The sequence below is a fragment of the Mus musculus genome, chromosome 14 (assembly GCF_000001635.26).
Source record: "Mus musculus strain C57BL/6J chromosome 14, GRCm38.p6 C57BL/6J".
NCBI lineage: Eukaryota > Metazoa > Chordata > Mammalia > Rodentia > Muridae > Mus > Mus musculus.
Window position 1 is genome coordinate 70,301,929 of NC_000080.6, and position 25,695 is coordinate 70,327,623.

At 47.6% G+C, this 25,695-nt stretch overlaps 1 protein-coding gene and 1 pseudogene across 14 annotated transcripts in view; one reads left to right on the top strand and one right to left on the bottom strand.

Moving 5' to 3' along the window:
* On the top strand, window positions 241-1,015 carry Gm4240 (predicted gene 4240; annotated as a pseudogene).
* Slc39a14 (solute carrier family 39 (zinc transporter), member 14) overlaps window positions 1,539-25,695 on the bottom strand; it is a 47,986-nt gene continuing 23,829 nt past the window's right edge. For 4 of the 14 annotated variants that reach the window (NM_001135151.1, XM_030247712.1, XM_006518789.3 and 1 more), the window contains 8 exons: window positions 16,734-17,012; window positions 14,510-14,696; window positions 13,736-13,905; window positions 8,928-9,047; window positions 8,155-8,343; window positions 7,830-8,037; window positions 6,722-6,906; window positions 1,539-4,884 (listed from right to left, as the gene is read on the bottom strand). In NM_001135151.1, the coding sequence (NP_001128623.1) occupies window positions 4,738-4,884; window positions 6,722-6,906; window positions 7,830-8,037; window positions 8,155-8,343; window positions 8,928-9,047; window positions 13,736-13,905; window positions 14,510-14,696; window positions 16,734-16,997 (1,470 nt within the window). In that variant the 5' untranslated portion in view covers window positions 16,998-17,012 and the 3' untranslated portion in view covers window positions 1,539-4,737. Of the gene's footprint in view, window positions 4,885-6,721; window positions 6,907-7,829; window positions 8,038-8,154; window positions 8,344-8,927; window positions 9,048-11,672; window positions 13,906-14,509; window positions 14,697-16,733; window positions 17,013-21,782; window positions 24,811-25,695 lie in introns of those variants that run through there. The other 10 variants (XM_030247713.1, NM_144808.4, XM_006518786.4 and 7 more) reach the window with 6 other exon arrangements.

A 25,695-nucleotide genomic window follows, 5' to 3' on the forward strand; every position in this document is an offset into this window, starting at 1 on the left:
TCTTATGACTAACAGTAATTATTAAAAACAACAACAACAACAAAAACCAAGCTCCTTATTTTTTAAAAAGGGGTCACGATTGCTCAGTGGGTAAGGTTGTTTGTCACTGAGCCTGATGATCTGAGTTTGGTCCCCAGAGCCAACCCCTGACAGCTGTCCTCTGACCTGCACACACATCGTGGCATGCATGACCATCCCCACTCAAACACACACACAATACATGTAAGAAAATAAAGGAAAGCTCTCTTCCTGTAAGTGGCCAGAGGTGACCTGTGAAGATAGTTCATTACTTTCTTGACCTAGAAAACTCCACAAAATCATCAAATCAAGAGGTTCAAACCTTCGTGTTCACTTTAAGAACACCCAGGAAACTGCCCAGGCCATCAAGGGTATGCATATTTGCAAAGCCACCAAGTATCTGAAGGATCTCACTTTAAAGCAGCAATGTGGGCCAGACGTGGTGGCGCACGCCTTTAATCCCAGCCCTCGGGAGGTAGAGGCAGGTGGATTTCTGAGTTCGAGGCCAGCCTGGTCTACAAAGTGAGTTACAGGACAGCCAGGGCTATACAGAGAAACCCTGTCGCAAACAAACAAACAACAACAACAAAAACCAAATAAGCAATGTGTGCAAGTCTGGCGGTATAATTTGCCCAGGCCAAAACAGTGGGGCTGGGGACACAAGGATGGTAGCCAAAAAAGAATGCTGAATCATGCTAAAAAATGCAGAAAGTAATGCTGAACTTAGGGTTTAGACATAGATTCTCTAGTCACTGGACACGTGGACAAGGCACCTAAGATGTGCCGACAGACCTACAGAGCTCATGGCCAGATTAACCCATACGTGAGCTCCCCCTGCCACACTGAGATGATCCTCACTGAGAAGGAACAGATCGTTCCAAAGCCAGAAGAGGAGCTTGCACAGAAGAAAAAGATATCCCAGAAGAAACAAAAACTCATGGCCTTGGAATAAATTCAGCAAAAAATAAATGCAGATAAAGTTAAAAAAAAAAAAAAAGAAAGAAAAAGAAAAGAAAAGAAAAAAACCAACATGGGTGAAGTTCAATACAGAACTCTACAGTCTTTACAGTTTCCAAGGCGCAATCCATGGCTAAGTGCTTTGTTCCTGAGCTTAGCCCAAAGTGAGTCATTTTAAAGTAAGTGTGTTATATGATATAGGAAGTCCCTTCTAAATCCCCATAGCCAAATCCAAACAACCCTTTGTAAATCAGCAACAGACGAGCGCCACCTTGTGTCAAAGATTCATTATGCCCCAACTCGTTTTTTTTTTTTTTTTTTTTTAAATTAGGTATTTTCTTTATTTACATTTCAAATGTTATCCCCTTTCATGGATTCCCCTCCAAAAGCCCCTCCCCCCCACACACACACCAACTCACCCACTCCCAATTTCTGGCCCTGGCATTCCCCTATACTGGGGCATAGGGGAATGCCCAGGACCAAGGGCCTCTCCTCCCATCGATGACTGACTAGTATGCCCCAGCTCTTAAGGCTGAAGCAAGCCGACACTTGGGACTCACCAATTACAGAATATAGCTTTATTTATAGAATCTTACAAATAAAACATTTACAGTTCACATGACATAAATTATTTTATTTTCTAATTCTCATAACACCTGAGTTATTTAAAAAAAATACTGTGATGGAACTGTAAAGGGAACTATGAGTAAAATCCTCTTTCTTTATGCAAAAAATCATCCAGCTTATCTGTATCTCTTTGGAAGAGGGTTCACTAAAACTGGATCCTAGGTGATCCAGACAGAGAGAAGCCATTTAAAACCCAGGTGAAGGGTACCGGAGAGTGCTCCCCCTGGTGACCCTAAGTATTGGAGGGCGGGGATGGAGGACTGAAGGTGAGGTCAGAAATGAGGTCCTCCAATGACAGAATCCAAGGCCTGGCTGAGGGCTCCTCTGTGTGACAAGCACTTTCCTTGCTAGTGTTAACAGGGAACAGAAGCTATGGGCAGTAAGGCCAGGGGAGAAGTGTCCGCTAAGCAGCCCGTAGCCCCTTCAGCCTCTTATATGTACAGATGCTTAAAACAGCAAGTTCAACATTTAAAAGTCAAAAGAAGGTCAACGGCCACATTTTCAACTCATGGGGCGAATCTGTTGCCAATAGCAATGGATTATCAGTTGGCTCCCACGCCCCACCTGTGTCTGACTGATGCCAGCCCTCCGCCCTGAAGAAGCCCCAGGATTTCCTCAAAGTTCTTGAGTTCACAGGAAGGGTGCATGGCAGACAGTCTATCTCATGTTTAAGACTCTTTTTAAGCTCTTTTAAACAAACCAAGCCACCATCCGATTCCAGCATAAGGGCATTTAAAGGACAGGAGCTAGGGGAACTCCTAAAGTTAAAAATATAATGCATGAGCTAGGTAAAGTGGAATCTTTCAACCTTTGGGGGGGGGGCTGTGGTGGTGCTGGGAATGACATTCAGGGTGTCACATACACACTGGACAAAAAACGTGCTACCACTGAGCCACACCCTCAGACCTACAATCTTAAATTTTACGGTTTTTTATCTTCATTTTGTCTTGCTGACACAGGAGCTTGCTATGTAGCCCAGACTGGCCTGCTATTCACTATGAAGCCCAGGCTGGTATAAAACTTGAGCCTGCTGACTCTGCCTCCCTAGGGGCTGAGATTACAGGTACGAGTCACACAGCCTGCTCAGTCTTACACTTTGAGTGTCAATTTCTGCTACCTCCTAAAGCATTTGTAGGAGAAATAGAACAGGAGAGATGAGACTCGCCTTCAAACACCAACAACCATGACGGTAACATAAAGCTTAGCTTCTAACATTGAAGGAACTGGTTCTTTGGTAAAACTGGACCCTAAGCCTACCAGGACCTGGTCCTGACATCCAATCTAGTACCTTGATTGCTGAACTTTCCTCTTCCTGCTGCCTTGTCTCAAAGGCAAGAGGCAAGAGCAGGGAGAGAAACTGAGCAAATTTCTGTTTCCCCAGTTGTGTTCTCAGGATTTCAGGATTCCTGGTTTCAAGCATGTTTCCCCAAGAAGAACAAGAATGAACACACACACACACACACACACACATACATGTGTGTGTGTGTGTGTGTGTGTATATATATATATATATATATATATATATATATATATGAATACATGTGAGTGCATATATATATATGTATATATATATATATATATATATATATATATATATATATATATATGCACACTGCTTTTAATGGACAGTTTTCCTGTGGTAAGAACAGAAAGACTCAGGGATTGGCAATGATTCAGTACTGTAAGTCATGCGAACAATGGCTCCTGGACTGTGACTGTGGGCACCACTAAGAAAGGCTTCGGGAGAGACTGGCTCTCCAAAGTGGCTAAGGAATCCATGTATCAATATGATAATAATAAATTAATTCACTTAGTGAACCTGGAGATTAGCTCCCCTGGAAGCCAGAGTTCTGAGGAGGGGGCTGCACAGCGCCTGAGGCTGGCTTGTGGTGTGAAATGTCAAGCATCTGGTTTTGTTTTGTTTTGTTTTCCTGGACCAAATGAAAGCAATTTACACTCGATTCAATTCAGTATTCAATCTTGTTGTCTGGGACCGGGGAGGAAGTGGTAGCTAGATGGTGTCCTTTAAAACCCATTGGCAGCAATGACGTCTGCAGTCCTGACCTCAAGAATTGACCTCAAGGTCCAGAGTCCCATGGTATTCAACTATTATTTCTGCAATTAGCAAGTCCTAAGTCTGGCCTGCAATGACTCCATTCCCAATCACCTTGGTCACAAAAAGGCATAAACAACTGTGTCCTGATTCTATGAGTCAGGTTCTACTGGCAGAGGTCTTGACCAGGGGAGACTGATTTGTGCAGTTTCCCTCCTATGCAAAAACCTTTAAATGTGCTCTGACCGTGCTCCCCGTGAGGCATCTACAAAGTTAACTAGAAAAAGAAAGCAATAGGAAGGCGTGAGGATCAGGGCAAAAACAACTGATTTAGCAGACCTCTTGCCACGCCAGAGAATGCCCACAGTGGCTCGCCTGGATGATTATGTGACTCCAGATGCTGCAAGCAACCTGCACGCAGCATCCTGGTGGAAACCGAGCACCAAGGAGACAGGACATCCATCACTAGTTCTACCCCCTCCTCACTCAGGCAATCCCCTGCCCCTCTGCCTGCCATACTCATCGGAAAGTCAGCCTTTTCAGAGAACAGTTAACAGACTGAAAAACACAGGAGTCTTGTCTTCTGCCCTCTTCTCTGTAAAAACATGAGAACCCATGCCAAAATGGACCGACCTGAAATCCTGGGTACACACATTTAGAATCACAGGCCCCAAAGCTGGAAGCCACACTGATACTTCTAACCAAACCATGACCACTGGCTTCATTTTTACATTGTAAAAGATTCCACATCTCTCAGTGCTTCTTCCAAGAGAAAGGGAGGAGGGTGGCCAGAAGGAAAAGGGAGGCGTGTCCTACATGTGGCGTTTCAGCTCCAGAATCATCAGTGGAAAGGGTCGGGAGACAACGGTTCGAGGCACTACCTAGAGATTCCCAGGGCAGCTTCTTCCTAGGACAGAGCATTTGAAACAGATGACATCTGAATGCAGGCAGACAAGTCTGTGCCAGTTTTTAAAGAGCTGCCTTTTCCATGATGCTTCGTGGATGCTGAGTCCTCGGGCCGGGGACCAGATGGGGGCCCAGAGCCCGATGTCCAATGCCACTGGCTCCCCAATGGCAGGGTCCTACCCGATCTGAATCTGCCCTGAATACATTGTGAGGACCAGCATAATGGAGAAGCCGGTTAGGAGGCCAAGATTCTGGATGACAAAGGGGACCAGAAAGCTGTCGTTCTTCTCATCCTCCTGGCAGACTTCATTCATCTCAGGGAACTGAGAAGGAAGAGAAAAAAATGAGTTACAGATTCTGTTAACATTGTCCCAATCACTGTGATGTCTGGTTCTCAAGTGGTGGACCGTATTTTTGGAAGGATGTTTTTGGTAGTTCTGGGGACTTTTCTGGAGTTAAGGAGGTCACTGGGGGGGAGGGTGTTATCTTTGACCATTCTCTGTAGCTCTCAACAATATGGCTGCCTAAACAAGACCCAAACAATGCAGACACCAGATGATGTGTCAGCGTGGGCTGGGGAAACCTCACAAAGCCCCGCCCCTAAATGAAGAGTTATAGACAATTAGTTAGTGACTACTCAGATGCAGAGAAGCCAGTCTTCCTCAGGGATAAGCTCCCTGATTGGGAATCCAGTACATATGTACAGACGAGCAACATCAAATGGACTTGGAAGTTTGTATATTATATATATGTGTGTGTGTATGTGCATTCTTTTTTTTAAAAGATTTTTATTATTATTTACTTCATGTATATGAGTACACTGTAGCTGTACAGATGGATGTGAGCCTTCATGTGGTTGTCGGGAATTGAATTTTTTAGGACCTCTGCTCATTCTGGTCAACTCCGCTCACTCAGTCCCTGCTTGCTCTGACCCTAAGGTTTACTTATTATTATTATTATATTATATTATTATATTATATTACATAAGTCACCGTAGCTGTCTTCAGACACACCAGAAAAGGGCGTCAGGTCTCATTACAGGTGGTTGTGAGCCACCATGTGGTTGCTGGGATTTGAACTCAGGACCTTCAGAAGAGCAGTTAGTGCTCTTACTTGCTGAGCCATCTTGCCAGCCCTATATGTGTATTCTTATATCTCTCAATAATAATTAGAGAGAAAAGACTGTGCATTTGAGAGGGAGCAAGGTGGTGGTGGGGGCCACAGGAGTTGGGGGGAGGTAAATGATATAAATACAGCACTTATATATGAACTTATTAATTAAAACTTAAAAGGACATCCATAAGGTTACCATTAACTTGTGGTAGACAAAAGTCTAAGTGATGCCTTTTCTTTCTCACTCCCTCTTTTCTTTCTGTCTACACAGCACACCTTTTCCATCAAACTGAAATAAGGACCCTAGCCTGAGTATGGTCAATTTTCTATAGTGAAATGCTAATAGAGAGACCAAAGTTCTCCCTTTAAAACCCAATGACTTCTGGGTATAGTAGTTTACACCTGTCTGCCCAACATCTGGTGGGTAGGGGCAGGGCTGCAATGACTTTGAGACCAGCCTGGGCTACAGAGTGAGACTCTTGTCTCATGCAAACCCAAACAAAAACCCCGAATGCTGCATTGAAAAGGTCAGATTATTATATCATTTTAGATTTAAAAAATTTATTCGATGCGTGTATGCTATATGTAGGTGCTTTAGCTGCCTGTATGTCTGTGTACCACATGGATGCTTGGGCCCTTGTGGAACACAAGAAGTAGGATCCCCTGGGACTGTAGCTAGGAATCAAACCTGGGTTCTCTTCAAGAGCAGCCAGTGCTCTTAACAGCTGAGCCATCTCTCTAACCCTGAATTGTTACTTCTTAAAATCAGTGAATTGGGTTGAGTGTGAAAGAGACTTCAATAAAGCCAATACAAAAAACAAAATCTTGGGCTGACAAGATGGCTCCGTGTGACAGAGCATTAGGTGCCTAGTCCCATCTTAGGAACCCATGACATAAAGAGAACCAAGTCCCACAAGTTGTTTCCCATGAGAATTATCACGCATCTACACACATATCAATGTAAAGAATTAAAAACCAAACACACCCGAACGTGTGGCCTTTAGCTGCCCTCCTGTCCAAGAGGCAACCAGAAACCACAGCACTTACCATATCGGCTAGGGCAATATACAAGAACATTCCTCCAGCCAGTGCAAAAATCCAGTTTGCAGAGAAGTGGCTGCCAGCCAGGATGCCAAAGGCCAGACCCAAATAGCAGCAGCAGGCAGAGAGGAAGTTGAAGAAGAGAGCCTGCTGGATGCTCATGCCAGCATTGAGCAGGATGACGAAGTCTCCTGCAATGGCATGAGAACAGGAAGCGGGCTGAGTCAGGACGCACGACACTAATGAATGGGACTGCTTCAGCTACGGGTGAAGCATGTGCGGGTGAAAATCTCATTCTCAGGTGGTATTGGGATAAAGGCACACCCATCTTCCAATCCTGGCCATGACCTCGCAGCACAGAGGCTGCAAAGCCCTCATAGACTTCTGGAAGAACATAAGCAACCAGCACCGGCCTCATCGCTCCCCACACAGAGGCTGAAAATAATCCACAGGACTTTAAATGTCTATAACCAACCAGCAACATCCTCACTTCTTTTTTGACTGATGGTGAAATGAAAATAGCTCCCTGTCTCCTAACGGATGGCACGGTCAGGACCAGACTTGAGAGAGGGAGAAATTAGTGCTCAAGCCAATAAATGCCAAAGTTAGGAGCCCGTGTTGTCACTGGGTCCTGAGTCATGGCTTCTTAGACTCCCTTGATAAAACTACACGCACCCCTAGGCGCTGGCTTTTCTGCTTCATTCACATGACATGCTTTCTAGCTTCTACAGGATGCAGGACATAAAGAGGGGATCTTTACTGAGTAGCCACAATACTGTGTGGCACCTGGCAAGTCCTTTTCAACATTTGTTTGCCTATAATCCCCTTGATGATTCTAAAAGGCAGGTGTAGGTATTAATCATGCTATACAGGTGGGAAAATTAAGCCACAGGACACAGGGCTCATGGGATAAAAATCTCCCTGTAAGAACCTCTATAGTTCTAAGCTATGCTCCACTGTTATAATTCCAGAGTTAGCGAGACAGGGCGTTAATTCAGTGAGTGCTGTGGTGGAGGTGGGAGGAGCAGCAGGGATGTGATGCAAGAAGGGTGTCTCGGTGTCTCAGACAAAAACTGAGACAGCTGGAACACGGGGACAGGGACTAAGCACTCACCCAGCTCATGAGGGAATTCCTCACAGAGAATGGCCACTGACGTGCTGATGCCTTGGAAGACAGACACAGTGAAGGAGGCACCAATAGCCAGGCCATCGATGAAATTGTGGAGCCCATCGCTCAGGGTGATCATCCAGGCCAAGGTCCCGATATCAGAGTAGCGGACCCCCTTGAGCCAGTAGCAAGCACTCTGGGATGCCTGCAGGTCCTATGAGAAAGGACACACCAGTGGACTTCAGGTTACAGAGTGACCTCCGGAGAGCCTGACTCACAAAGGCGTGGCTTCTGTGTCGAGGCTTCCCCGGGGGCACTCAGGGCTGCTGACCTGCACAGACATGGAGTTGACAATGACCTTCTCGTCCGTGCCAGGCGCCTTGCCATCCAGCTCGCTGTTGCAGTGCTGAGGGATCATGTGATCCAGGTCCCCGTTCTGTAGCTTCTCGGTCACACCCTCCTCCTGGTCCTTCTTGGAAGGAAGTGTCTCGGAGGTAAAATGGTTATGCCCGTGATGGTGCTAGGGTAGGAAGAGTGAGCAGTGTTACTGATCAAAACTGCCAGCCCAGCCCAGCCCAGCCCAGCCCAGCCCAGCCCAGCCCAGCCCAGCCCAGCCCAGCCCAGCCCGGCGCCCACCACTTGGAGGAAGCACGCCAAGGCTGGGGAAGAGCTTATTCCTATATCCAAGGAAACTGAGCAGGTCACACACAGGGACGTAGAGAAATTGGTATAGCCGGTGGCAACACATACAAAGACAGGGACTTTCTAGTAGGCAAAGAAGTCTCCTGCTGTCACCCAATCCAGTGAGGTGACCACTACTCTAAGTTCTTAGGTTGCTCTTTTAAGATGGCCACTTCATTCAACTCTAACAGGCAGTGACCCCATGCCAGCGACAGGAGGCCTCTTATACAGGAGCTACACCAGTCAGAGCTGTTCCTGGATGCTTGTAACCAAACCTCTTTACTGTCCTCTATAGAGAGAATGCCAGGCTTGCTCTGCAAGCGCCGTCACGCGCTGCTACACCCCACCGACCCACGTCAGCACTTTTGTTTTCGAGGTTAGGGTTTTCCACTGGATAGGTCATCATTAACAACTGGGCCTCACCTCGTTTTTCTGCTTCAAGAGCATCTTCAGGATCTTTTCTGTGAAAAAGAAAAGGTAGAAACCCCCAAACACCACTGCAGACTTGGAGACGTAATTGTCCTGAGGGTTGAAGCCAAAAGCCTGTGGGCGCAGGAAAACAGAATGAGTTTACAAACATAAGCCTTCAGCGGCTCTCATCTGCTTACCACTCTCCACTCTGGGAGACGGGCAGTCTGCTGGCTGCCCATTCTCCGGCCAGCAGAAACCTAGCCTCTGCATTCCCCTGACTCGCCAGCACTAGCCTGGTGCCTGCATATTCTCTTTGGATACAAAAGGCAGGCTGTCTTTAGGCTTTTCTGATCCTGGGCATTTGGATCCAGGACCTTGGGTTTGCTAGGCAATCACCTTACCACTAAGCTACATCTCCAGCTCTTAGGGTTTTATTATATGTATTTTACATTTACTTAACTTTTATTTATGTGTACGTGAATGTGTGCGTTTGCAAATATGCATGTAGGTGGCTGAGGAGGCCAGAGGAGGGTGCCAGTTCACCTGAACCTGGAGCTGTAGGCACCCACCCGGGAGCCATGTGCACGCTGGGAGCCAAACCCTGGGCCTCGGGAAGAGCGGGAAGAGCGGCAAGCATTCTGGGTCGCATGATAGGCAGGAACTACCATGGCCACTTGGCTTGCTTGCTTTCTTTTTCTTTTCTTTTTGACTAGGTCTCACTACATAGACCAAGCTGTCCTCAGACTCACAGAGGTCAGCCTGCCTCTACCTCCCCAGATCTGGGGATTAAAAGGTGGTTGTCTCCTTTTAATGAGGACGCTGTCTTAATCTCTGTTAGTGCTTAGCCACAAAAGCACTTAGTCAGCAAATTCCACGTATAAAGGGAGGCCACCTGCGTTTATTTTTGCCTCATCTACTGTCCTCGGTTCATCTGCCCGTAAACACAACGGGAAGTGGCTTAGTTACGATTGCTAAAAGGAGAAAATCCATTCTAGTTCCACAGCAAGAATTGCAGCATCGTCCTGACCACAGAATCTTGAAAGGACCACAAACCAAAAAAAGCAGGCTCTGTCCCTGCAGGCATCTTGGGGTGGATAAAAGCCAGGCCTAGTTCCACAAGCCTGCAGTTTCCCAAACTCAGGAGGAGGAGGTGGGAGGACCCCAGGACTCTAAGGCCAGCCTGCCCAGCAAAGGTTCCATTTCTCTAGAACAAAATAAAAATATTTTTGAAAAGAATGGACTGGGGGGTATGCTGCTCTGAGTTCTTTCTGGAAATTTCACTTAAGTAAGGAAGGGTAAAAGAAGGTGGGAGTAGCCAGAGAGCTGTCCTAAGTCTGGCTCCTGGTTTATGGTGCCAAGTATCCAATGACCTGTTTGTGTCGTTTCTAACAGAAAACAGGCTCAATTCCCAGTACTTGGGAGACGGAGGCAGGAAGACAGCAAGTCTAAACCCATGAGGTGAGGCTATCTCCAAAAATATACTCCAGGTCTCTTGGGAACAGGACAGAGACAAGAGCTAACCCTCCTGAAGGAGAACCCCAAGTGACTTCAAGGGCAAACATTTCTCTTCCTGCAGTTTAAGGCAGCACGCGCCTTAGAGGGCTGCTCTAGCCTCGGCCTCTAAGAGACCAGGAGGGCAAATGTTAAAGAAACCCTGCTTGCAGGCCAGCTCTTCTGGAGAAGAGGTGCACCCTGGGAAAAAGTGAAGGACGAGCCAGTAGGTGAGGCGGGACTCAAGAGCACAGGACTCATTAGACCTAAGCTTAGGGTAGTGGCCACTCATGCAGGTCAGACTTTTTTGGGGGGTAGGGGGCGTGGGAGCAGGGAGAGACATGATTCATTTAACAGACATCACAATTGCTCCACCTAGAACACAAAACAATACTGTAGAAAACAGTGTTCTCAGAAGCATGTGAGACTGGCCCTTGCCTTTGCTCAGGCTTGTCAGACCACCCGCAGTGAAATGCATTGTGCTTATTATAATTAGCAGGTCCACTGAACATACTCTCTAAATCACGCAGGCTTCAAAACAGTGGCTCCCTTCTCTCCCGTGGAAGGTCACCCACCGTGAAGGTACCACAAATGTCCTGCTTCCTCTGGATTTCCTTTGCCCTCAAACTCCCTACCAAAGAGCTGGGTTTTTACTGAGAACTGGGGGTTTCGCTGTGGTTTGCTTCTCTAAATTAAAGCCCCACACTGAGGGTCAGAGCTATTCGAGGTTGCTTGTCTTCCACCTATGTGTAAGTGTGTTTTGCCTGCATGTACATGTGTGCACTGTGTGTGTGTGTGTGTGTGTGTGTGTGTGTGTGTGTGGTCGCGGACACACACCTGGTACCTGCAGAGGCCACAAAAGGGCATGAGACTATCTGGAACTGGAGTTAGAGTTTGTAAGCTCCCTGTGGGTACTGCGAATCGAACCAGCTGAGCCATCTTTTCAGTGCCAAGTTTCATTGGCGTTTCACTCTACGGTCCCAGCCTTTGGGAGGCACCCATATGCCTTTGAGAGTCATCCTATTGTTTCTCATCTTATACAAAGAACAGAAGTGAATGGCTCGTCCATGTGTGGGGTCTGGTTAAGGATGGGATTTTAACCTAGCCCTTAAATCTTGCCTAGCTTGGTCCTAGCTTTCCTTTCCAAACAAAGGAGTCTTGGGGGCCAGTCCCTGTAACTTCCATGTACATAGAGGCTCCCCCCACTGTGCCTACTGCCCCTCGCTGACAGGGGTGCTCTGGTGAGAGCGCTGCAGCTTGTCATACCTCTGGGATGAGCTGGAAGAGGGCGTTGGAGTAGAGGGTTCCAATCGCCAAGGCTATGAAGTAGAGCAGGAGCCTCTTGTAAAAAGTCTTCTTCATGAAGGGCACCACGCTGGCCCCCATGAGGGAGCAGAGGGAGATGACGGTAACGCAGAGGAAACCGTACCCCCATACTGCCAGCCCACCCAGGACAGGGAGCAAGGCAACCACCAGGACGGGAAGGAGGTGGACAGGAGAATTGTGGGTATGAACAAAGGAACCCAAAAAGAAAGACCAGAGATGGAGAGAGAGAGAGAGAGAGGGAGGGAGAGAGAGAGAGAGAGAAAGAGAGAGAGAGAAATAGGAGATTTGTTAGTGATTTGGGTCTGATGCAATTTCCTTCAATCAGTGCAGGAGGTATGAGGAGGAATTTGAGGTGGTCTCGGAACCCTGTGACTACTGCCCCTGCTCCCAAGGTGCCCTGAGTCATACCTGCCAGCTGGTGTGACTGGCAAACAGGGCAGGCTACTGCCTCATCGCATGCACGCATTCAGCACGTGCTCGGGCCCGGTGCAGACTTAGGACTCAAGGTCTTTTAACAGGACACCAGAGCGAGTGGGAAGAGAAGGTTTGGTGTGTCGTTGGCTCTACTTGTGCCTATTTAAGCCACATCACAGTGGCGAGTGTGACACTACCCAAGGATCATTCGGTTTGTGCAAGAAACAACAAAGTTGCGTACAGGACGGGAGGGTCACAGAGCAGGCTGCCTGTCAGATTCAGTCTCTGAGCAGCTATGTGTGTTCCCATTTGCTTTGAGAGATCTGGGGTAGAAAGCAGAGTTCCAAGACCAACTCGTTATAAAAATTAATTTCAAATGCATTTTCCAAAGTGACACACTCTGGGTTGTGAGGAGACAGTACAGAACTGTACCAGGTTGTTGACCCTTGTGTGTCCCAAAGGGCGGAACAGGGACGATGGTAGTAGTCCCAATCAAACAGGCAATAAAACACTTCATTTCAAATCCTTAAAAAAAAAATTAGTAAATTCAATGGCTGGAGCTGAAAAAATAGCCCAAGGTGAGGCCTCTCAGGAAAAACAAGGGAGGTAGCCTTAATTCAGTTCTTCCCTCATGATGAAGGGGGAGCGGGTGAGGCGTGACACCTCAGAGAGAAGCTTTCCTCAGTTAACCTCTTGGTTGAGGAGGGCCAAAAAGCCAATGATGTGAGCCTTTATAAAAGATCTCACGGCACCAAAGTGGCCAACTAGGTAGCTACAAGTTACTTCTCCAACAGTGACATGTGCCTGAGCTGAACAGCTGGGAAGACTCTCAACTTGGATCTTATTTTTGCAGCTCCTCAGTGATGGCGATTAAAAAACAGAATTATTGAACATTTAAAAACAGTTAGGTGAGTGGACCAGGAAGTCAGACCTATCCGGGAAAGATCAGGATGCAAGGCACAAACGAATGAGCTTCTCTTATACTGTGATTGGTTTTTTTTGTTTTTGGTTTTTTGTTTTGTTTTGTTTTGTTTTTGGTGGGAACAACCTATTTTTTAGGTTGACCAAGCTGTGATCCTCCTGCCTCAGATTTTCAAGTGCTGCAACTGCAGGCATGAGCTGCCACAGCTGCCTTAATTAAAATCAGGATCACACCATTGAGGCCAGTTCCCCTGGTGACCTCCCTCCCTCTGCCTCACACATCATTGAGGATCAACTGGAGTCCACACATGAGCACCCCCAAGATTTCCCTTAATTGTCAGCTCCTGCCTGGCACATAGAATGCACAAACGGCAACTTTGCTTTGGACTCCTATAAATCAAGGCTCTGAAATGGAGTCAAAAGAGATTCCCCAAAAGGGAGCACAAATGTTTTAGAACCTTGCATCTGATATCATCCGAAGAGGCCAGAGGCCAACTTGAGTGAACAGAGACATGAGAGAAGTTATTAGACCCCTGATATGAAGAGTCAATTCATTTTTCGGGTGGCAATTGTTGGGGGCCTTAAGAACACAGAGGGAGAATGTCAGCCCGAGGGGGACTGGGCTGCGTCAGCCCAGGAAAAGTGAACGCGCGCCTGTTCTACTGCACCTCTGGGATGAGCTGGAAAAGGGCGTTAGAGAGCAGCGTTCCAATGGACAGGGCGATGAAGTAAGTGAGCACACGGCTGAAAAACGCTTTCTCCGTGCACGGCAGGACCAGGACTCCCAGGAGAGAGGCCAGGTTAATCAGTGAGACACTGAGGAACCCAAAGCCCCACACTGTGGAGGAACAAGAACAGACGAGGGCCTCCATTACTGAGGGAGTAACGCTGCTGACAGTGATGTAGGCATACAGAGATCCAGCAGCCCCTCAGGAAATGTCTGCTGACTCCATCTCTTGTTAGGGAAGCCTCGGGAAAACAAGGTTGAGGCTGTTATCTGAGCAGCTTACCCTTTAGAGGAAGAGACTGGAGACGCAACATGGTGGAGTACCATGAGTTAGACAGTATGTGTACTTATGATGGCAAAACAGGTTAGGTCTGGTAGCCCTTGCTAGTGCTATAGGACTTTAGAAAGGCAATCAAGGACTTACTCAGACAGGGTGAGTCCCCTCTAGGTAGAGGGGAGGTACTAAGAGGCAGTGGGGGTGGGGGGCATGGGAGCGGGAGTGAAGTAGCCAAAGGAGGTCATAAAGATTGGCACTCTTACAGTTTAATGAAAACAAAGGGTGAGTAAAAGAAAAACATATTCACATGCTGGCCAGGGTCCAGTCCACCCAGTGCTCACCAGTCAGCCCACCCAGGGTCTGGTGATGTGTGTAACAGTCTGGGTACGCGTATCCATCATCGATATCCACCATTGCCCCAATCCAGTCCGTACTTACCTTCAATGGCGCTTGGCTTCCCCTCCTCTGTCTGTTCATTCTCCTCAGACTTCTGGTTTTCTGAGGTGCAGGCCTGGGAATCCAGCTGCTGGAGAATGGTGGGGCAGAACTCCTGGAACTCACTCGCCCCGATCTGAGATCGCTCGCTCAAGTTGTGCGCCGCAAAGAGGTCTCCAGAGCTAAAGCACTGAAATCAGGAGGGGCAGAAGGGTTCTTAGAATCCAAAACTCCCGCCCTACCCTGCCCTACACGACTCGACCCTGCAGGGAACTCAACCCCCTGAGAAAGAAACAGAAAACAGACACAGCCACACTGCAGAGAATCTGGAGTCTTGTCTCCAGGGATGAGCGTCAGGAAAGCCCCACACTTGAAAGCCTGGTTTGGATCTCAGATCAGCCATGGTGAATGCTCAGGGCACACAACTATAATCTGGTTATAGAAAGATGTTTGGGGAACAGATTCCAAGGGGAACCTTAATCTTGGCTACTTGGGTGGCCAAGGCAGGAAGACCACAGCCTCAAAGAATGTCTGAGCTGCTACGCAAATTCAAACCTAGCCTGCACAGCTCAGCGGAACCCCTCCACCCCCCAGCGTGCACCCCATCCCCAAGTGAGAAAAGAATACAGTAAACAGAGTGCTGGACCTGACTTGGGCTGGCCTAGGTCCAATGCTACTGGGGGTGGGGTGGCAGTGGAGGACGGGATTCCGATCACGTGACCAGGGTGTGATTTCAGAGAGACAGGATTCTATCTGGAAACCAGACAGCAAATTTAGCTGCACTTCACAATAGCCCAGGGAGCTATTCTACTAAAAATGTAGATTATAGATACCTGTGCAGGAATATGGATGGACCTGTGCTGATTAAAAGACACAGGCACCCGTGACCTTAGGAAGTCTTGCATATTATGGGAAGTCAAATTGAGAGCGTGTGTGCGTGTATGACGTATGCACACATTCATGAGACCAGGAGAGAACACAGGGTGTCCTGTTCCACTGCTCTCCCCGCCTCATTCCCTCGAGACAGTGTCTCTCATTGTGCCTGGAACTAGGCCTGCAGTCAATAAGACACAGCACTGGGACTAGAGGTATGCATGGCTGCCCAACCTTTACCTGGGTGCTGTGGATTCAAACTTGGGTCCTCACTCTTTCAAAGCAAGGGCTCTTATCGCTAAGACATCTCCCCAGCCCACATTCTTCTCATTGTGTTTTAGTCACATAAGCCACAACCCTTCTCTGAGGGTGGTTTTACCAGGGTCCACCTCTGAGAGTTGGCCCCCCCTGGGATTACTGACCCAGAACACTGCTGCAGTCCCTAAGGCCCACGTGTAAGTCCTCTGAACTCAGCCTGCCACTCAGGCACTGCCCACGTTGGCACTCAGCCTCCCCAGTGATGCTGACACTTGTCACAGTTGAGCAGCTCTGCATGCGTGCGATGCACAGTGCCCCGGCCACTTTTCTCCTTTCAGCCCCAGCCTATTTATCCTTCAGGGTGTGGCTTCAGCATGCCTCATGCACATGACCCTCAACTTCCCTCTCTCATAGGAGAACCCCATAATTACAGTGCACCCCACAAAATGTGGTACTTCATTTTCATCCCAGCTAGCTGAGCCCCTCAACTCAACATGGTGTATGGGTCCTCCTCAGGAGCCGCCGATGCTCTTTAGCCACTGAGGACCCTAATCCTGCCTCTCCACTTCCCATAATGCTCAGTGTGAGGGGCAAAACAGAACAGAAGGACTCCGCAGGCTGACCACTACTGGGCTGCCACAAACAGCCTCAGACTTGAATAGTGGAAGATGGGATGGGAGAACATTTCAGATGAGACTGGAGACTGGACTAGTGAAACCCCTGAGACTAGAGTCTTGGCCCCCACCCCAGGAACCCCTGTGAAACCACTCCCCAGAAAAACAATTCTTCCTGCATCTGAGGGGATTATGAGGCGTGTCTGGCATGGTGTGAGAACAGGAAACTCTCCTGAGAGCCATGGTTCACCAGCACGCACTCAGGTGCAGCTGCAAAACTGTCTGGGGACTGCCGACCCTCTTCTTAACCCTTTGTGAGAGCACAAAACACCATGCAGGTAGTGGGGAAGCCTCCCTGAGGATGAAGAATATGCTGACCCCAGTGAAGATGGGAGCTGACTGCCACCAGGGTCTACCTGCCTCCCCTGGCCAAGCTGCTGGGCCCCTCTGTGTCCAACGGTGTCAACAGAGAGGAGCCTTACCGTGGAGAGGTTCCTGGGTCCTTCCTTGGGCTGGGAAACATTATCCCGGCCCACTCCCACATGCAGGTGGTCGAGCAGGGACTTCAGCTGTGTCAGGGTAAGGCTGTCATTCTTTCCATAGCGGTCCATGAGATCTTCCAGGAAGGAGGTGGCACTGAGGGGCGGCAGGCCAGCAGACGAGGCATGAGTCTGGGGGGCAGTTCTCCATATACCAAACAGCACCAACAGGAGGCAGCTTGGAAGGGCTGGGTGCAGCCGCTTCATGGTGACCACGGATACCTAGAACACAAAGCCAGGTGAAGGCAAGGTCTCTATCTCTGCCCCCACACTCAAGTAAATGTCAACTCACAGCCCCAAGCCAAGAGCAAGGGCTCTCCTCCCCTCGGACTCTGAGTAGGATAAGCATCAAGATCTGACTTAGCCTCAGTCTCTACACGCTCTACTTGACTTTGGAGGAATCCTTCTGCTGAAGGGGTAAGACAACAAGAAAAAGGACGTGCTGGGCACTGGGGTACATGCCTCCTAACACCTAGGAGGAAGAGGCAGGAGGATTCAAGGCCAGTTTCAGACACACAGTGAGCTTGAGCTATGTAGGAACCTGTTCCACCTAAAAGAAGTAGGGTTGGTAAGCTCTGTGTCAGGTAACCATGTTCCTGTAAGAAACCCTAAAGAAACTCACTGAGTCAAAGCTAACTCTAATACACACAACACACACACACACACATACACTCACACACTCCCCCTCAACCCCTGGGAAGAGAGGGGAATCAGTGGGAATGAGACAGGAGGGTACTGGAGATTGAATAAGATCAGAATGCAATATATATATAATATATATATGTGTGTGTGTGTGTGTGTGTGTGTGTGTGTGTGTCTTATTGAAACTAACACTGTGCGTAATGGGTTTCATTGTGCTAATAAAAATATTATGCTAATAAAAATGTATTATTATCATTTTATGTGTATGGCTGTTTTGGCTGCATCTGTATCCATGTACCACATGCATTCAGGCGTTCCCAGAGACCAGAGCAGGACATCATATCCTCTGGAACTGGAGTTATGGACACTTGTAAGTCACTATGTGGGTACTGGGGATCAAACCCAGGTGCTCCGCAAAAGCAGTCAATGTTCTTAACCACTGAGCTCTCTCTCCAGCCCCTAATACGAAGTCTTAAAAAGAAGAAAAACAAAAGAAACCATGGGCGGAGGAGGTTGATCTAGGTTGGCTGTACAGTTAAGAGGCCCAGAATCCATTCCCATCCAAAGCAGACAGAGAGACATAATTAATACCTGCGTTAAGGGTATGGCTTTAAACAGAAAGGCCTTACAGAAATACTGAAATAACCATGGATTAATGATATCTCAGATTCACCTCAAATTAGTCAAGGTAGGTTAGTCAGGTAGAACATCCAGATAAGATAAAACTACATTAGGCACCGGGCGTGGTGGCGCATGCCTTTAATCACAGCCCTCGGGAGGCAGAGGCAGGCGGATTTCTGAGTTCAAGGCCAGCCTGGTCTACAAAGTGAGTTCCAGGACAGCCAGGGCTATACAGAGAAACCCTGCCTCAAAAAAACAAAAAACAAACAAACAAACCCTACATTAGGCACATGGATTTCAGAACTGAAACATTTATACACAGAAGATTAAATTAAAATAAATAAAACTTTTAAAAAGGCCATAGACAGAAATGTGTTGTGGTCAATGAAATCCTATCAATTTCCTGGAACATCGTGGGGCTGTAAGAGAAAGGAGTGGCTATAATGTCCAATGTGGAAACAGGATAATATGACACAGCTAAGACTGAGAAGGAACAAAGAAGAATGAGAGCTGTCCTTGATTTTCCTGGTAATCACTCACTTCTCTTAGTACAGTTATAATTTAATTAGTGACATCTGCAGGCATGAGGAGGTGCTCCAGCACCAGAGGCCTTAGTGCATAGTGCTCCTCCTGTCCAGAACAGCACAGCATCCCCATGGCCAAGAAACAGGTCCTACTGACCACTGCCTGCCTCTGCTGCTTACAGACAATGTGATCTTGGGTAAGCTACTTATTGGGAAACATCACAGGATGATCCAGGGCAGCCTACCATAGCATAGCTATTAGCATCAAACACATGGCTTTAACTTCCTGCTCTACTACTTACGAGAGGAAGGGCACTGGGCAAGTTGCACAGCCTCAACCATCACCACTTTCTCATCTGTAAAGGTGGTACCCAGCTCACTGGATGGCTGTCAGAATTGAGCAATCAAAGTGATGGGAAGGTCCTAGCTGCTGATTACCTGAATTGAGGTGCTTGAAATTTGACTTCTACCAGTTGGGACTGCTCTGTGCTACACAGTGAGGAAAGGGGAAAAAGGACGTGTTGGGGGTTGGGAAGGAAGGAAGGAAGGAAGGAAGGAAGGAAGGAAGGAAGGAAGGAAGGAAGGAAGGAAGGAAGGAAGGAAGGAAGAAAAATGACACTCCCTTGAAAGAAGGCTAGGGAATACAGCTCAGTCATAGAGTGGTTATGGGCCTCACATGTACAGAAGCCCCAGATGTGATCCCTAACACTGGCCTAGGCACAGGGCACAAGCATTTAATCCCTTGGGAGGCAGAGGTAGATGGATCTCTGTGAGTTTGAGGCCAGCCTGATCTATATAGTGAGTTCCAGGACAGCCATAGCAAATAGTAAGACCCTGTCTCAGATGATGACAACAACAATAACAACAAAGAAAGAAAAACAGAGAAAAAGAAAAAGAAAAAGGAAAAGGAAACGGAAAAGAAAAGGAGGCTGAGAATGAAAGAAGAGAAAAACAAAAACTAACCAGCCAGAGAACAAAAAGCTGACCATCTGGCTATAATCATTCAAGACAAGATGGCTTTCCAAAGTCTGACTTTCAGCCCAAGCACAAAGCTGTTAACAGACTGTCATAAGACCCTGTAGCTGCCTCTGCATTCAACTCCTGCACTCTGTCAGTCACATACGCCACAACACATCTGAGGGTATGCTGGCTTTAGATTCCATATATGGGTCACAAACGCTGGGGACAAAAAAATGTCTTTCTTCACTCGGGAGGCAGAAGCAGATGGACTTCTCGCAAGGCCAGCCGGGGCTACATAGTAAGACCCTCGGAAATAAATAAATAAATAAATAAATAAATAAATTTTAGGGTTGCTCTTCAGTTGAATATACTTTCAGCCACACAACTGGAAGGACCAGACAGGGCAACACTCTGGATTCATCACTAAGACCCAGATTAATTGGTGCTTTGTGGAATGGATCTTGGGCAAAAATTACACTGAAACCCACTGTTCAATGGAGGTGGTTTCCCAGGCATGTAGCACATGCTCATATTCCCAGAACTTGGAAGAGGAAAGCAGGATGAGGAGTTAGGGTCAGCCTCGGCTACACAGTGAGTTCAAGGCCAGCCCGAGCTACATGAGACTCTGTAGAAAGAGAACGAACGGAAAAGAAAAATGAATGGAGGGAGGGAAGGAGAGAAAGAGGGAGGGAGGGAGGGAGGGAGGGAGGGAGGGAGGGAGGGAGGGAGGGAGGGAGGGAGATAAGTTGGCTATCCAGCCAGCCAGGTTGCGAGCTGTCTACATTTTCCTCAATGAGAGGGCTGTATGTGCGAGGGGCAGAGGTCTAAGTAGATTTAGTTAAGGAGAAATGCCAAGTGTCAGCCTTTTCCAAGGGCAGATCTTGCTATGGCCCTGGCATTCATTCATTATTCCCTTACAAAGAACCTGGGAAAGATACCTACTTAATAGATACAGAAGCTGGGATCCGGAGGCCAAGAAACAAGATCTCAAGGCAAACTGAATTTTTTATGAACTGAAGTCAGGTCTGAATGACGTCTAAGTCCTGGCATCCGCCATGGGCTCAGCATGAAGACAGAGAACATGTGCCCTGGATACTGTGGAGAACCCCAGAACTAACTCTGTAGGCCTCTGCACAGAGATCTGCCGATTTCTGTCAGCACTAGTGGGGACACTATATCCAGGCTAGGGATACCCTGAAGATCTGGGAGGAGGGGCAGCTAGGGGTACTGTGGAGGCCAAGCTATCTTACAGGGCTCTTGTTGTAGAATCTTAGAACAAAGCACGGTTCCTACTTCATATACCTTTCTCAAATTTCCCCTCAGCAACTTCAAAATACTATGGAAAAGGAAACAACAACCATTCATGTGGGCACTGTGGCTGACTTGACTTTGGCAGCTCAACCTGGTTAGGCATTCAGGTAGAGGTTGGCATTTATGATGGATTGGCTCTTCAGAGGCTTAGTAGCCCTGAGATCCCTCGCATGGCTTAGAGGGCAGCCTGGAACATTAGAGAACTGCCCTCCACCACACCACACCACAAGCCCGGGGCTAACGCCTTCTCCAGGAAACCTCTTTCCTCTCACCTTGCCACATGGCTGCCAGCCTCCTCTAGAAAACACTGCTTTTGGACTTTATAAAGATAGGGTGTGTGTGTGTGTGTGGTAGTGGTGGGGGTGGGGGTGGCTCTGAAGTGACAGCCAGTCCTTGCTGATAGGAAGACCCAGTGGGCAGAGCTCTGTCACCTGGCCTATCTCACACAAAAGTAAGGAAGCTGGGGCAGTTAGGAGTCCTTGCCCGGAGGTCTTGGAACTGCTGAGGGCACTAAAAACTCAATGACCCCGGCCTTTTGTAAGCAGTACAGGGCGAGCTCTGCTCCAGCAGAGATTTTTGGTTTTTTTTTTTTTTTTTTTTTTGTTTGTTTGTTTATTTTTTTGTTTTTCCTTAACTGTAAGTTAGTCTTGGGGGAGAAATGTTTATAAAAGACTCTTTGATGTTAGCCAGGCATGGTGGCTCACATTTGTAATCTGAGCACTTGGGAGGCAGAGGCAGGATAATCGCTAATGGATCCACATAAACTGAGTCCCAGGTCAGCCAGGGCTACACAGGAAGACTCAAGAGAGCACACGGGCAGGCAGACACTACCCAGAAAACAACCCACAACCCACAAGCAAGCAAGCAAGCAAATAAAAACCCAGATTCCCTGGAGGAAATAAAGAAAGGCAGAGAGAACACACGCAGGTCTTACCAGAGTTCCTCCCTCAGTGGTGTACAGGGGCAACTGTCGTCCTCCCAGAGAGCTGAGCCTGAGACAAGGCTCCGGTGTGTGGCTACTCAATCCAGGCCCTGCCCATTAAAGAGCGGCTGGAGTCCCGCCCCCCGCTGACCACTAGGCTCAGGGTCAGAAGTAAGGTATTCCACAGCCTCAGGTCTATCTCTAAGCACTAGACCTAAGCCTCAGGGGACAATATGACGTTCATCTCGGAATCCTGGAGCACTGTGACTGGCCCCCTGCCCATGAGAAGCTAAGCTGAATCCTGCCGGCTGTCACCCCCTCATTGGGTTCAGAAGCACCCACAAATGTGATTTTGCCAGCTATGTTGGCACACTTTTCTGCAGTATTTATCGAGCTCTGTTTTTCTTCCAGACCTAATGGAGAGAAAGAAGCAAAGCACTTCTTTGAGGTGGTGGTAACTAGGTGGTAGCTTGCCTTGAGGCTCAGTCAAGAAGTTGATCACCAAGGAGAATAGAATAGGAACTTGGAGGAACTTGGACTGGCCTAGGCTACTACTCTCTACCCAGGTTTCTTTGAGCACTGCCATAAAAACAAATAAAAACCAGACATACAGACAGACATACTCGAACAGGATCCAAGACAAACTTGGCCAAGGCAAGTTTTTCTGAGGCTACTGAGATGTGTACTTAAGACCCTTCTCCTCCCTTGTCACATGGAATGCTTCCTAGGTGACCAAACTGAATTTCAACCTCACCTAATCTTTATCTTTGAGGACAGGATGCCTGAAGGGCCAGAAGTTCCATTTCAGGAGGGCTAGCTAGAACTGGTTCTAAGATGGCTGCCCCAGTTGACCTTCCCTGACAGTCTCTGACTCACTACAATCCAAGTGTGTTGGCTAAATGACACACACTTCCCAACTGCCTTGACCATGACTAAAAAGAAAATGCTCTCTCTCTCTCAGGCCCAACTGAGACAACCCAAATGATGAGCTGAGCAAAACTAGGCCATTTCTCACAAAGGCCCCAAGCCCAGTGAGAGATAAACTGCCACCAATTCTTGGTCTTTTCCAATAGAAAGGTTATGGGGAAAACTCTTTGTGGGAGATGGGAAGGAAAGCTGCCTCTCTCCAGTAGAAGGACTCCAACACACACACACACTCACTCACTGACCTAAGGATAACTTGCCAGTCCCAGGAGACTCAGTATTCCTTCCAATGGAAATGGGGGGTACTTTACCAAAACAGTAGACTGAACCATGGCAGTATTCCAGGAATCATTCACAAGAATCCCAGAATAGAGGACAGAGTCACATCCCTGCCACACCCCCATTCTCCAGACCCAGAGAACATCGCTGAACACCCTCTGTACGCCTGTGGGAAGTGGGGAACAAGTCAACCCACCTGGTGGGAAGGAAGGGGGCGGTTCTTCTATTTTGGGGAACAATAGATCATTAGGCAAACACAGGCAAAGCCATGCATACTAGCATCACAAGATTCAAGGAAAATAGTTCTGCCCATGGCCAGAACAGTGGGCCCACCAGACGACAGCACTTGGGAGGCTGAGATAAGGGTGGGAGACAGGAATTCTAGGCAGGCCTAGTCTCAATAGTTAAATTCTATGTATAAAACAAACAAAACCAAAAAGACACAAATCATAAACGAGGGCTGAGGGGAGATAGCTCAGTCCCCAGCGCCCATGTGAGAGACAGCTATGGGAGCCAGGGCTTGTAATGTCAGCACTGGAAAGAAGAGCCAAGAGGATTCATTCCCGGGGCTTGCTGGCCAGCTAGGTAAGGTCCAGGTACAGGGGGAACACTGCCTCAAACAGTCAGGCAAGGAACTTGAAGGAAGATGCCTAACATTGGCCCCTGGGTTCCATACATACTCCTACACATGCAGATTCACTCACGTGCACACACAGGCGTGTGTACAAAAATACATGACACACACGTGCAGAGTGGAGCTAGCGTACAACAAAAGGAAAAGAGGAAGAGAGGAACCAAACGGCACCACAGAGGTACTAGAAGATAGATTATAGTTGTCAGAGAACCGAATTCTGCCAGGAACTTAGACCAGACATACCAACAAAGGAAGCTTGAGAAAACTATTGTAAGAGGGAGGAAAAACAGGGTTTCCAGTACCCACAATCATCTGCAACTCCAATGCCAGAAAATCCAACACCCTCTTCCAACCTCCACAGGCTCTTACACACATAGGATGTACATAAATTCACACAGGCAAACACACAGAAACATAAATAAATCTTTAAGGTGGGGGAAGGCATAGCCTTGGGAGGTGGCTCAGGCAGGCTTGAAATTCATGGTCCTGTCTTGCCTCAGCCTCCCAAGAGTGGTGTACAGACATACACACACCACCATGCCTGACTAAAACCCTTTTTACATGGGAGTTCATTACACTACTCTCATCTCCTTATAGTAACATTCAGCATCAGGAAATAAGCAGGAATGCACACACTACTCCGATGGAAAGGCCTGGTAGTGCTTTAATCCCAGCACTCAGGAAGCTTTATACAACCAAGAAGGTTAGGAGTTCAAGGCTAGTCTTAGTTATATAGGCCAGTATGGGCATCAGGAAAAAAACCCAAAAGCATTATTCCTTGTTGAGTCTTAAAGCCCAGGCTTGTAATCCCAACTACTCAGGAGACTGAGGCAGGAGGATTATGAATTCAAGGCAAAGCCAATGGGCCACAAAGTTGAGTCCAGGCCAGCAAAGTACATTCAAGGTTGGTTTGGTCAATTTAGTGAGAACCTATTTCAAAAAATTTAAAAAACAAACAAACAAACAAACAAACCAACCAACCAACCAACCAGTGGGGCTAGAAGTTGGCAGTTAAGTGCTTGCCTAGCAAAAGTGTAAGGTCCTGGGTTCAATTCCTAGAAAACAAACAAACAAACAAATAAGAGATTTATCCCTTGGCAAGATCTCATTAAGTTAACAAGTAGAGATTCCCAAGCATAAAAGAAATTCCCTTGCCAGGGAAGAAAATGACTTCACAATGAAATGTAGCTTGCTCTTCCTCTTTCCCTCTCTCCCTCCCCTGCCCCTGCCCCTGCCCCTGCCCTTTCTCTTTCTCTCTCTCTCTCTCTCTCTCTCTCTCTCTCTCTCTCATAAAGAGAGTTTGAGAGTGGTGCAAAGAAGGACATGAAGAGTTTGAGGAGCAAGTAAGGCAAGACAGCCTAGGTGCTGGCCCCACAAACCTGGTGTGTTGACCTGAGACCCCACGGCATATAGAAAAAGTTGTTTGCTGGGACTGGAGAGAGAGAGCACGCTTTAGTTAAGAGCACTTGTTACTCTTACAGAGGACCTGGGGTTCCATTCCCAGTACCCACACAGTGGCTCACAACTATCTGTAACTCCAGTTCCTGGGTATCTGTGCCATCCTTGGGTCTCCTCTGGCCTCCACGGGCACCTAGCACTCATCCGGCACACATCCATACAGGCAAAACACACTCAGAAACATAAAATAGAAATAAATCTTAAAAAAAATTTTTTTTTTTGGAAAGAAGCTGATTGTAGGGGAACCCATCTGCAATCCCAGCTTTTGCACAACAAGACAGAGGCTGAGAAGGCTAGCATGGAGCATCTAGCAGCTCGGGGGCCAGAGCACCCAATGCGCAGAGCTAAGGGACCCTGTCTCAAAACAAGGTAAAAGGAAAACTCTGCCCTCTGACTTCCGCACGTGATCTGTGGTACACATCCACCTACACACAGAAATAATAAAATTAAATTTTGCAAACGCTTACAAAGGCAGAAATCGTGGTTAGAAGAAATCCTTTTTTAAAAAAAATGGAGACATTCCAATAATGTAATTAGCATAATTGTGTTAGGGAGGGGAGACCAGGATGGTGCGAGAAGGCAAAAGTTCTCTGAAATAGAGTAAGAGTCAACAGGCACTGTCTAAAATTA